This window comes from Myotis nattereri (genome assembly GCF_964212035.1).
Source record: "Myotis nattereri genome assembly, chromosome: 6".
NCBI lineage: Eukaryota > Metazoa > Chordata > Mammalia > Chiroptera > Vespertilionidae > Myotis > Myotis nattereri.
The window spans coordinates 70,789,888-70,803,149 of record NC_138081.1 but is presented as its reverse complement, the minus strand read 5'-3'; the positions used below and the strand labels follow the sequence as shown (position 1 = coordinate 70,803,149).

Sequence of the window (13,262 nt, the reverse complement as noted above, 5' to 3'; positions counted from 1 at the left end):
TTAAATTTTATGCCATGTACATTTTTTTCTTTATTGATTAAGGTATTTACCCCCCCCCCCATTCCCCCCACTCATGCCTTCATTCCCCTGTTGCCTGTGTCCATTGGTTAGGCTTATATATATTCATACAAGTCCTTTGGTTGATCTCTCCTCCTTACCCCCACCTTCCCCTACCTTCCCTCTGAGGTTTGACGGTCTGATTGTTGCTTCTCTGTGTCTGTTTTTGTTCATCAGTTTATGTTGTTCATTATATTCCACAAATGAGTAAGATCATGTGATATTTATCTTTCTCTGACTGGCTTATTTCACTTAGCATCATGTTCTCCAGTTCCATCCGTGCTGTTGCAAAAGGCAAGAGTTTCTTCTTTTTTACCACAGCATAGTATTCCATTGTGTAAATGTACCACAGTTTTTTAATCCACTCATCTGCTGATGGGCACTTACGCTGTTTCCAAATCTTAGCTATGGTGAATTGTGCCACTATGAACATAGGGGTGCATATATCCTTTCTGATTGGTGTTTCTAGTTTCTTGGGATATATTCTTAGAAGTGGGATCACTGGGCCAAATGGGAATTCCATTTTTAGGTTTTTGAGGAAACTCCATACTGTTCTCCACAGTCTGCATTCCCACCAGCAGTGCACGAGGATTCCTTTTTCTCTGAATCCTCGCCAGCACTTGTCGTTCATTGATTTGTTGATCATAGCCATTCTGACAGATGTGAGATGGTACCGCGTTGTCGCCATGTACATTTTATACAATAAAAATGAAATTTTCTATTTCCCCAGTTGAAAACAAGTATTCTGGCTGTTGGATTTTTCTAATATGTGAAAAATAGAGACTTTTGAAAGCATCTAGGCTTGTAACTCCCCAAAATTTTCAACACCTCCGACTCTGACAAAGTTTACTTGTTTTTATTATACAAAGAACTAGTTTTGGCTTTTTTTAGTTAGTGAGAATAGCAAGCACATGTTTTCCACTACACGGCCTTTCAGAAGTGTGACATCTAAATTTGGATTCTTCTGTTTATATCAGAAAGCAATTTGAGGATCTTCTGTATCTTAAAATGAAGAATATATTGTTTTCTATATAATTTTTATGTAAAGTATATATTTTTTATTCTAGTCTATGAAAATTTAAAAGCATTTCATATTTATAGTAACTATTTTATTTTTTAATTATATTGACATCTAGTATTATATTAGTTTCAAGTGTATAGCATAGTGGTTAGACAATCATACTTGACAAAGTGGTCCCCCATATTTCAAGTAACCATGCGTAGTTATTACAATGTTATTGACTATATTCCCTGTGCTGTACTCTATATCCCTGTGAGTATTTGTAGCTACCAGTTTGTACTTCTTAAGCCCTTACCTTTTTCACAGAGCCTCCTTACCCTCCTCCTTTCTGGCAACCCTCAGTTTGTTCTGTGTCTACGCATCTGTTTCTGTTTTGTTTGTTCATTTGTGTTTGGGGTTTTTTTTTAGATTCCACATATAAGTGAAATCATATGGTATCTTTTGACTTATTTCACTTGGCATAATACCCCCTCAATCATGTCAATCTCAAAGACTAACACGAGCCAAATAACTGAGGCATGCGGCCTGCGGGCCATGAGTTTGACATGCTTGCTCTAGGTCCATGCCTGTTATTGCAAATAGTAAGAATTCATTCTTGTTTATGCCTGAGTAATATCCCATTGTACATATGCACTTTAAACCAGATACTCTTTCCAAGTTCAATAATAGAAAAAGCTTACATCCTTAGACATAAATTTTTTCCAAAAAGTCCACTGAACTTCCACACATTCTATCTTATGTTGTTAATATAGTCTTAAGACAGGCAGGTTTACAAATGAAGAAGCTAAGCACAGAGAGAAAAAGTACTAAGTCAGGTATTCTGGAGCTCCTAGTCTGTTGTTCTTTCCACTGAACCCCCATTGCTATGGAAAAATTATTTTGCAAAATATAGTTTTACTATATTCATATACTAACTATATCAGACACCAGCTAGTCTATCCTTTCCATTTTACAGATGAAGAATCTAAAACTTGGAGGATTAAGTAATGCATACTGGTCTTCCATTTCAGTGACTTTGCTGGCCTGTGTCTGCTTTTTCCTGCACCAGCCTGAAGGATGCTCACACAACAAGCACTCCTTCTCATGGGGTTGGGGTGTCTCCGAGGGTTGCTCTGAGCTTTATACCACCCCTGTGTTTCTGTGCCTTTGACAGTTTCACAACCAAAGACGAGCTGGGAAAGGCAGCACCTCAGCTACTGGCTCCTGGGCTGATGGGAGAATCTTCCGAATCCTTCAGTGCCCAGGAGGATGAAAGCCAAAGGGAGTACCGGGCCACTGACTCGGACTCTGATGGGCCGATCTTGTACACTGACGATGACGATGAAGAGGATGAAGATGAGGACGGCAGTGGAGACAGTAAGACTTTTTCTCAGGAGGTAGAGAGGGAGGAAGGTGGTGGGCAGAAGCCATGGCGTTTTATAAAGAACAGAAGCCTCACCAAAAATCAAGCATCTGAAGTTCTCTTTCCCCTCATATTCCTTTCTCAAATTAGAACTGTGTATATCCTGAGGTTTAGCTTCTGATGACAGGCCTTTCCAAAAGATGGTTCCATGCGGGGTGGGCAGTAGGGCGTAGATAGGCACATTCGTATTTGTCCCAAGAGTCAAAGCTTCCTGAGGATGGAGGCGGTTCTCAGGGTGATCAAAGTCAGCCCTTCCCTGGGACCTTTGTTGAATAAAGAGCATCAGTGCAGGATTCCCTGGATTACTCATGGGAAACGTTTGAGAATTTCACTTATTTTCTTATGCTGCAGTTTAAGGAGAAGGGAGGGAGAAATGAGTCAAAAATGACACATTCCTCTTAAGAATTAAAGACAATCACTCATCCATGGTAAGATTGTATGCCTTCTAGGAAAGAATGCTAGTCAAGTAGCGAAAGCCAACCATTGATGTGTAAATGAGGGAACTGGAAAGTGCTATTTTTTAAATTTTTCTAAGCAGGATGACTTAGGAGGATTCCTGGGTTAAATTTATAGATTTTGAAAAGTTATTAGAATATTTATGATTAAACATCAGTTTGTCAAATTTCTTTCCATTTGTTTCGAACAACAACAAACATCATCCAGCTGGTATTAACTCTCATCTGTGGAGATGTCAGGGATCTCTGGGGTACTTTAGGATTAAAACTTTAGTATAAACATGGACTTTTGCCAGAGTGGTTTCTGCGTGGAGAAAGAGGGAAGACAGGGATTTCCTGAACAGTATACTAAAAGGGCTAAGTATTTAGACTTGAGAAAGAGAAGGCATTATGCAATCGGTAGTTTCCATGATTCGCCATCTCAGCAAAATAAACTTCAGATATCACTTTCCAAATGATGAGGTGATACTTCCAAGTTTTTCATGGTGCCCCAACATTCTTCTGAACATTTTTAAAAATAGCTCTCCAGTTTATCAAAATGAACTCATCCAACTAAAAAGGCCCTCCTCCCCACCCCAAGGCTAATTAAAATTCCCCTCCTGCATGTGGACATAGAATTTGTTCTGGACTCAGTTTAAAGTCCATGCCCCCTGTAACCTGAATGGCTCCGGTTAAAAGGCTCCTTTTCTGAATTTCTGCCCTTTCTAATCCTCAGGTGCTTTGGCAAGTAAAATCCGACGAAGGGATACTCTTGCTATCAAACTGGGCAACAGACCGTCCAAAAAAGAATTAGAAGACAAGAACATCTTGCAGCGGACCTCTGAAGAAGAGAGGCAGGAAATTCGACAGCAAATTGGAACCAAGCTAGTCAGGTAACGGCTGAAATTTTAATACAGCAACAGCGAACACATACTTTCCCCCTCCTGTGGTTTCCAACCTGAGGTCATTGTGAATGGCTTGTGTAAGGGCACACCTGGCCTACCTGGTCTTTTAAAGTTGGTGCTGGATGGTGACGCATTCAAAGAACCTGTGCTTCGGTCCAGACGGTCAGTGGCTTTGAGGTTGCCAAAGCCTGACCCAAATGTCGACAGACTTTTTCTATAAAGGACCAGTTCGTAAATAGTGTAGGCTTTGCTGGCCAGAAGGTCTCTGTTGCCGCTGCTCAGCAAGAGCAGCCATAAACAATACATAAACACACGAGTGTTCCACTGCAGTGTTATTCATCGAAACAGGGGGCAGCCTCGTCCACGGACGCACGAGCTTCCTGGGATTTCCAGGCGGCTCTGTCCTGCGGGCTATGAGACTGTGGAAACAGTAGTTAGCTGCAACGGTCAGCTCCATCCAGGTCAGGGAACCACAGCCCTGATGTCAGAAGTTCCCTCTTTTAACTTCAAATAAAAGATCATCTGACTTCTCTTCCTGCATCCAGCTCTTGGTGATTTTTATTTTTGGCACTAGTGACACTGGAAGTCCATTGAACTGGCAGCTTTAATAGAAATGAATGCTGAAGCTCTCATTTTTATTAGCAGCTTAAGTGTTGGTTATTTTTCTGACTTCTCCCACCCTGCGTACACCACAAGGTGCATTAGCCGGGGGGAGGGAACAGTCTGTGAGACAGAGCAGGATCTGTCAGTGCTGCGTAGGGGCAAAGAACCAGGAGCCTTTAGTTCTCACTGTCAGGAGAATCCGGACACCCACCATCAAGGCACTGTATTAATCGTTTATAAGATATCAGTAGTTGGAGAAAAAGAAAAGGGAGGAAACTCCATAAACAAAGGAAGGATGATGTGTTTGGGGGATGACGTAGTAGGGATATGTCGCACAGGATACATGGGTACACAGATGGCACAGCTTCGGGCTGGCATAGATGGTCAGTGGTTTTTTTGTGGGCTCACAATTAAGTTAATTTCAAGGGAGCTCTGATGGAGATTAAACTTTAACAAAAGTTTTAATGAGCTATTTAAAATATTATTGATTTCAATAATTTCTGTCACAGCCATAAAAACTTAGCATTGGTAGTATCTATATTAAAATTTACCTTTCATGGATATTAATTTGCACACACTCAGCCTACATCCAGAGGAAGTTTTTGTCTGTGATTAACAACAAATTAACAACGTAAACAAGACCAAGAACAAAGTTCGAAAGGGTTCACAGGACATTCAGCTCTTGTGTACAACGAGTTAGCCCAGGGGTGGGCAAACTTTTTGACTCGAGGGCCACAATGGGTTCTTAAACTGGACGGGAGGGCCAGAACAAAAGCATGGATGGAGTGTTTGTGTGAACTAATATAAATTCAAAGTAAACATCATTACATAAAAGGGTACGGTCTTTTTTTTTTTTTTAGTTTTATTCATTTCAAACGGGCGGATCTGGCCCGCGGGCCATAGTTTGCCCACGACTGAGTTAGCCACTAATCACAAGTGAGCCTGGCTTGTCTTGAAGGCAAACAGGAAGGGCCTAGGTATCTCAAGAGAACTGTATACATTTGAAATTCATTGAGGTCACAAAAGCAGTATTTCCCTTAAAACACTATGAAGTGTAGATTGATCATCTCCCAAGTTGAAATGAACTCTCAAGCGGCAGCCTTTTTTAGATCCAAATGACTGTGTATGAATTAGGGAAAAGGCTAAGCTGCTTTAACAGAGACCAACATATGCAGTGGTCCAAACATTTCCACATGTTTATTTCTTTTTCACGTAACAGTCCAGAGGTAGGCGGGCTGTCCAGCACAGGGGGGGGGGGGGGGGGCATTGCTCCTTGCAGTCAGCCAGGTACGCAGGTTCCTTCTGTCTTGTTGCTCTTCCTTCTCCATGGGTATTCCATCTACATGATCCCAGCTGACTCACTGACCATGTTTAAGTGGAAGAAGGAAAGGCAGAGAAGGGTAAAAAGCAGAAACTACAAACACCATTTCTGCTCACATCCCATTGCAAGAACTTGGTCACAGAGCCACACCGTGCTGCTCGGGTGACAGAAAGCTGCCGCTGGGGGAGATGGGGAAATATGGGGTTATAGTCAAAGCTCAAGGAGTTCTGTTTCTGAAAGGAAGAGAGAGAACGAGTAATGGGGCTTAGCTAGCAGTCACGGCCACAATCGCTAGACTTTTATGGGTTTAAAAGTTAATTTCTGTTTCTCAAAACAGGAAAAACATAGCTTTGTTTGTTGTTTTATTTTGTTTCTCACTAAGGGGGCCTTGTTTGTAACTTGCAGTATATCTTTTTTATCATCGTAGGAGACTTAGCCAGAGGCCCACAACTGAAGAATTAGAGCAAAGAAACATCCTAAAACGTGAGTACCCTGCACTGTATAGTGATTCCTTGTCTAACCATTAACAAGCTCCCTCTAGAGATGATTCGTTTATCAATAGGAAACCATAGTATATTTATTCATAAAAGGTTGAAATGGCCCATTCATATCACATTTATGTGTCATCATGTATATAACTTGAAAAATAATTTCTTGACATTTGTATTTCATTTTATGGCTTTGAGCCTGATACCCCCCAGACCAGAGTCACGGTTGTGACAGTTGTTTTTAAGATGAAATATATTCCATGTATTCTTTCACCCAACTATTAAATAAAAGAAAATGCTCTAGTCTGCTTGCAAACATGTACATTTCGAAGAAAAGGCAAGAAAATCCACAAGGAAATGAATCAAGCATTCCTATATTATTCTTAATAATACAATTTGTTGCCAGGTTTAACAAATGACTCGATTTAAAACAGACTCATGGGCAAAGCAATTTTTCAATCTATTTCATTTCAATCCGTTTCATTTTCCTTTGTTATGATAACTGTTTCCCTCTTGAGTTATTTATAATTTCTCAGCACTTACCGAGTTTTCCATTCATTTTCCAATTTTTTTTCTCAATTTATTTTTTTCTTTATTTTTTTTTGACTTGACTTTTCACTCACCGATCCAGTCATATTTAAATTATTACAGCTCATATGCTAAAGCTATAAGACGAATGGAAGCAGTTTGTCGTGCTACAGTGTATTAATGTGGTTACTAACTACAGTGAGTTAAGTAATGGATATTTTTAAATTCAGCCACTGCCGTTTTATATGTCATTAACCCAGCTTCAAAAGAGCTTTTTGTTGTATGAAATATCAAAAAGCAGGGATGGGCCAAACTCCAGATAGTACTACAGTAGTAACGAGCCACTGGCATGCGCTGAATGTTTTTACCTAGGTTTTTAGGGTCAAGTTGGCCTATCTGGACCATCCCCATTCTCCAACCTGAATCATTTTCTTTTCTGAGGGAAAGAAGGGTTTTAATAGCACGAGGACTGAAAAGGGAGAGGAGTTGCCAGTCTATGGGATTTTTTTCCCTTGGAATTTTTTTTTCCTTTTTTTTTTTCTGGCTCTTTGTGAGCATAACTGGGATAGAATTCAAGAAAGGACTTAAGCAACCATCAATGTATATAAGAGCCAGTTTGGAGAGGGAAAAAGTCATGGCTAGAAAAGAAAAAAAAATGGTAGGTCTTAGCTTTCTAAAATAGGATGGCAACAACATCTAATTTTGACAACAAAACCAAACCACAAAGGCCCACGGCTTTTGATAACAGGTTCCCGGAAAATATTTGAATTAACTTTTAGGTAAGCTCAAATGCAGATCATGAGCTCCTAACACACAGATTATTTCTTATTGGATGCCTGATGCCATACCTAGAAAAAAAGGAAGAGCGAATTCTGGGTAATTTGTTCCTGCTCCTGTGAGATAAATAGTGCCAGACCACATTGGTGTTTGGTTGTTTGAGGAACTGTGGGATAGATCTGGAAATTTATCGCACATCGATCTTAAGTGCTGTGTTGGCTTTTATCCCCCATTTTCCTGGAGGTTCGGGGAAGAGTGAAATGCCAAAGTCAACTTCAGGCTTGACTTCAGCCCTTATTTACTTCCTTTTCGGTTTGTTTAAGCATGCTTTTTCTGGAAACAAAAGACACATTTGCAGTCTGGAGAGGCAGATAACTGGCCGGTGGTCTCCTGACATAATATTGTACGGCCAAGGGAAGCAGAAAAGAGAACTGACGGACATCATCCAGAGCATACATATGACACGTTATTCCGCCCCTGCTGGCTTCTCGGTTCTTCCACATAGATGGCTCTTGTTTGTTTATATCTTTCGTCTCCAGCGTTGGGTCAAGAGCAGTATGATTGTCTATTTGGAGAAAAGTCTATGTGTGACATGGTGTGTTGTTTAAGGACATTTATTAACTAGGTCACTTTTTTCTTGACAAATTAGAGAATGAATTCACAGAATAAAACATTCAGCGGTTCTCAAATCCAAGTCCATCACTAAACCTGAGCCAGGTGACCATGCTGACAGCTCTATTTGGAACACAGGACAAATTTTATTTCTCAGTTTCATTCCCAGTATTGCAATCTGTTTTATTTCTTTCCCATTTTAGTGCATCTAGCATTTAAAAATACATATAAAGCTATATTTAGTTGTACATTTTAGAACCAGTTCCTTAAAACTGTTAAAATAGAAAGCACGTTTTGTTGCTTAAAAGATCAACTTTTGCTCAGCAGGAAAATTGATATATATGGCACACCTTTTTCAGGGCAGGGATAAAAGATAAAAGTCCACAAACTATTTTAGCTGTGACCATTATTCCAGCTGTGTCTTCTATAGGGGGAAAATGTCCTGGGCTTTTGAGTTCTGCATGTAACATTTTCTATGAAATTTTTTAATCCTACAGAAAAGTTGAAAGAATTTTACAGTAAATACCTATATGTCTACCATCTATATTCTACCATTAATATCTACTTTATCACATCTTGCTTTATCACATATCTGCCCATCTATTGATCAATCTCTTTTTTGGGGTGGGGAGATGCATTTCAAGTATGTTTATAAATGTATTTCCATTTGCTAAAAACACCCATACAGAAACATGTAAACAATAAAAAGAGAAAGAAACCCACAAAAATGTTTGACTTTTTAAAATCCCATTTTATCTGAATTGATGACTCAAGAATATAATACTCCAGTCACTGGTATTTCCATGTTTCTCTTTGTTCTTTTAGCTCGTCCACAAAATGCTCTGGGCAGCACTCCCTAACTAGGCAGCTTTCCTGTAGTGCACACCCACCCCCACCCCCCAAAACTCCTGTATTGCTTGTGTGTTTATGGCAAATACTTCCTGTGGCTATTCTGAAATATCCGCCCCTCTCTGCTCTGATGAGAGTTACTGAGGGCAAGATTTGTCAATGAGCCACGTCACTTCCTTCATGAATGTTCCTCCAGTCTGTTTCAAATGACCTGCAAGGTTTATATCCTACGTTATAATTACCCTTTAATAAATCTAAAAGAAAAGGAGGAAACATTAAAAAAAAACTTCAGTCAGTTTTTTAAAACAAAGTTTAAGATTTAATCTTGACTCTTTGTAAGAGATTTTTACAGTGACTATTTTAATAAGATTCACCTCTAAAACCCTCTTCCTCTAACTTCATTAGAAGCATTAATTTCAAATATGGGGACTGTAAGAAAGCCAGCTCCTGATGTTAAAAAAGAATTCCCAAACGGAAAAATCATGTTTATTTAACTCCCTAACTGCAATTGACCCTTCTTCTTCTTCTTCTTTTTTGAAACTTAACTGACTGCCACGTAGATATACAACATGCCTATTTAATAAGGCAAAATTATCTAATATTCCCTTCAAAGATACGACATTTTGTGTATTTCATGAAAATTGGAGCATGAGTTTTGAGTTGTATTAGATACCCAATTTTTTGTCTTTGAAAAGTACCTTTAAAAACATAGCATAATCACTGTATAGGAAGAACTGAAATGTTTAAGGGTTATATTTTTCTTTTTACTAATAATATCATCGGAGGCCTAATCTTGTAAAACCCTAGTTTGAATAGCATGAACTGTAAGTTTGGTGTTTGGATTATATAATCCATATGCCTTATACACCTCACAAAAGGTAATTATTTGACCCTAAGGATGTATTTTAAGAATACCTACAGTAACTTCATGGGAAGAAATCTGAATTATAACCAAATTTGTTTGACACTCAATAAAAATATACTACCAGCAACTAGTTGTTTCCTATTCTGCAGGGTGATTTCAGTTTATGTTCACTCTATCTGAAAGGCAGACTAATCATTCTTTCTTACCAATTAAAATTAGTGTTTCAGAAGCCTGTAGAAACTTTTCCCTATTAATAAGGGAAATTAATAGAGATTTAGCATGTTCAACTAACAAATTAAGATGTTGCAAATATTGAATGCTAAATTTTATTAATGACAAAAATAAATTTAGTGGTAAGTCTGTTTGAATTTAAAAATCTAATTATTTTTTCAGAGAGGAGACTTTTTGTTCACCATTATAGTGGAGCTTTTATATAGTGTGATTTTTCCTTCAGTAGACTTCATAACAGCACTTTCTAAAAGAATATAAGTATTAATACTCAGTAAGCAAAATCTGTGCTCATTTATTGAACAAATGATGAGCTACAGGAAGCTATGGAGAGAAATTCATCAAATAAGCAACCATTAAAACCTGAAGGGATGTTTATTTCTTTAAAGTTCTGGACATTTTTCTCTTAATCCCATCTGTTGGACAGCATTCATTTAGGTTGGCCATTGAATTGTACTACTTGGTAAAGTACGAGAGGAAGAGGAGACGCTGGAAAGTCACAGTCATGAGAAAATAAATCATCTCCACAACAGCACACCATAACCCCATTCAGAACATTCTGGTTCAAAAGCAGAGTCCAAAGAAATGCTTACATTCTGCTTCTATGGAAACCAAAACAGACAGATCAACTATTTTGGTTGGATTTGAATGGAAATCAGCAACTCAGACATGCATCAGATGGTTCTAATTTGTTATTTTGATATGTCTCGGATTTTCACATGGAGGCCAGATCCAGCAATAAATTTTTCCCTGAATTCTGATCATCTATGCTTGTAAGCCCATGAGATGATCAGCAATGAAAGACTTTCACCAGAATATGGGAACTCTTGAGGGGTTTTTTTTGTTTTCAGAATATAACAGGAAGTCTGGAAGCAGAAAAGGTTTACAATTAATAAATAGGTCAGTCATATAAGGAAAAAATATTATTTGTATGTATGTATGTATGTATGTACTAGTATACATATATAAAGAAATATAATATATATAACTTAATGGTTGATCTTTCTGCAAAGTATTTTGACAACTTTTTAAAGATGTTGGAATGTTTCATCAATATCTGTTAAAATCAAATAATTGTGGCCTGATCTACTTTTCTGATTATAAAATCACTTATAATAACTAAGTCTTCATGTCTTCCCTTCCATTAATAAGCAGAAAAGAATGAAGAGGAAGAACAAGAAGCAAAAATGGAACTTAAACGCAGACTCAGCAGAAAGGTGATGAAACTACAACTGTTAATGATTGTGTGTGTTCTGAGATATAGTTCCTTTTTTAAATGCAAATCAACTCTTCACATGTAAATCTTGATATTTAGGGATAATTATTCCTGTTAGTCTACTAACTGATCATAGGCATTAAAATCAATGTAATGAATACAGTATAAATTATCTTTATATTTATAATTGCATATGTTAATTAAACTTTTAAAGTGCATTAGGTGATTATGAAAATAACATGTAATCGGTGTAAGAATTTTTTTAAATGCAAAAGGGAATAAAAGAAAAAAGTCATAGAAACTTCTTCCATTTAAAGATAACCTTTATTAACATTTCAATGTTTAGTTTTTAAGAATGCTTACACTTTCCATGTAGTCTTGGAAATATTAAATAAATATTTTTTTTGCTACTGAAGATTTGCCACTATTCCGTATCTGAGCTGGGTGACTAATTTTTTAAGTGAACTTGATCATCCAGGCTGCCTACTATAGTGCTACCCAAATTGACAAACAGCTTACCTCAGACAATTGTTTCCACCATTTATGAAAATATAAATGTGATGCCAGAGCTATCACTTTTTCCTGTGTTAAAATAATAACAGGCTTTGGAAAAATTAAGTTCTATAAGCACTTGTATTTCATTGTACATCTTTGTCTGGTAATTGTTCAGGTATACCTTCACACCTGGACAAGGCAGGATGAGTAAAGCATGACACCTGCAGTGAAGTGTGTGGTCTGCCCACATTTACCTGGGCTGGCTGGGGAGTCCGAGACAGGTAGAAGAAACAGTCCATTCCCATGGAAAAGTAGAGACTGTACTTTGAGAGGTTTTGGTTTTGATTTTTAGAGGAGAAGATCCTTTATTCATCTCTCTTTTTTTCCCCCTCAAAGACACTAATAGTTAAACAATGATCAAGCTGAGAAAGACTCTGTAAACTGAATTTTAGAGCTGTCTCTTCTGGTGTTCAGGGCTAAGTTCCAGCTTTAGATAAGAAGTAGCCCTTCCTCATAGCTCCACACTCACCCCGACATGCATATAATCTTCTCAGCCAGGTGGGCTCTTCCAGGAGGCAGCAGAGCCTGCCCTTAACTCCTGTCCCCACTTGCCTCCTCTATGCAGAGCTCCCTGCCATAGGTGCAGGACAGTTCATACCACTAACAACGACCCTGTCACTGGCATAATCCTGAAGGGCAAGACTGGATGGAGCCTGGCAGGTGTTGCTCAGTGGATGAACGTCAACCTATGAACCAGGAGGTCATGGTTAGATTCTCAATCAAGGGCACATGCCAGGGTTGGGAGCTTGATCCCCAGTAGGGGGCATGCAGGAGAGTCAATGATTCTCATTATTAATGTTTCTATCTCTCCCCCCCGCCCCCCTTACTCTCTCTGAAATAAATAAAAACATATTTTTTAAGACTGGATGGAGAATTTCTGACCTGTGTGGCCCTTGGTCACTTGCCTTTTGGGCGTTCCCCAGAGGCAAGGGTTTCTCTACCTCCTTAACCCCACCAGTCCTGGAAAGGTAGTAAGAATCTAACAATAGAAACCAAGACATTGGTGGATAGGGGAGGCTAGGGGACTGTCTAGGGCGGGGGGATAAAATGGACACATATGTAATACCCTTTGTAATACTTTAAGCAATAAATTTTAAAAAAAAAAAAAGAAAAAGAAACCAGACGGTAACTGAACTGCTTAGATTATACCTTCCTTTGTCCAGTGCCCACCAGGACTTCATGAACCTAGAAGGAACTGCAGTTTTCATGTCCCAGCTCATGTGGGCTCAGGGTGTAGGCCCAGGCCTTCTAAGAGTCTTTGAATGTCTTGAAGGTTAGAACACTGACTGAGCCCAACCTCTGGTTTTACTCAAAAGAAAACCACGGCCCCAAAATGGGGATGTTTTTAACCACAAAAACATTTTTTTGTGATTGTACTTACTTTTTCCAAACATTGAGCCT

General features: G+C 38.6%; 1 protein-coding gene across 14 annotated transcripts in view; it reads left to right on the top strand.

The window, feature by feature from the left end:
* Positions 1-13,262, top strand: part of PHACTR2 (phosphatase and actin regulator 2) — a gene marked incomplete at its 3' end in the record, with an annotated part of 162,369 nt that overhangs the window by 130,777 nt on the left and 18,330 nt on the right. For 8 of the 14 annotated variants that reach the window (XM_081094321.1, XM_081094331.1, XM_081094322.1 and 5 more), the window contains 4 exons: positions 2,232-2,434; positions 3,651-3,807; positions 6,171-6,226; positions 11,246-11,307. In XM_081094321.1, the coding sequence (XP_080950447.1) occupies positions 2,232-2,434; positions 3,651-3,807; positions 6,171-6,226; positions 11,246-11,307 (478 nt within the window). Of the gene's footprint in view, positions 1-2,231; positions 2,435-3,650; positions 3,808-6,170; positions 6,227-11,242; positions 11,308-13,262 lie in introns of all 14 variants that reach the window. The other 6 variants (XM_081094320.1, XM_081094326.1, XM_081094330.1 and 3 more) reach the window with 1 other exon arrangement.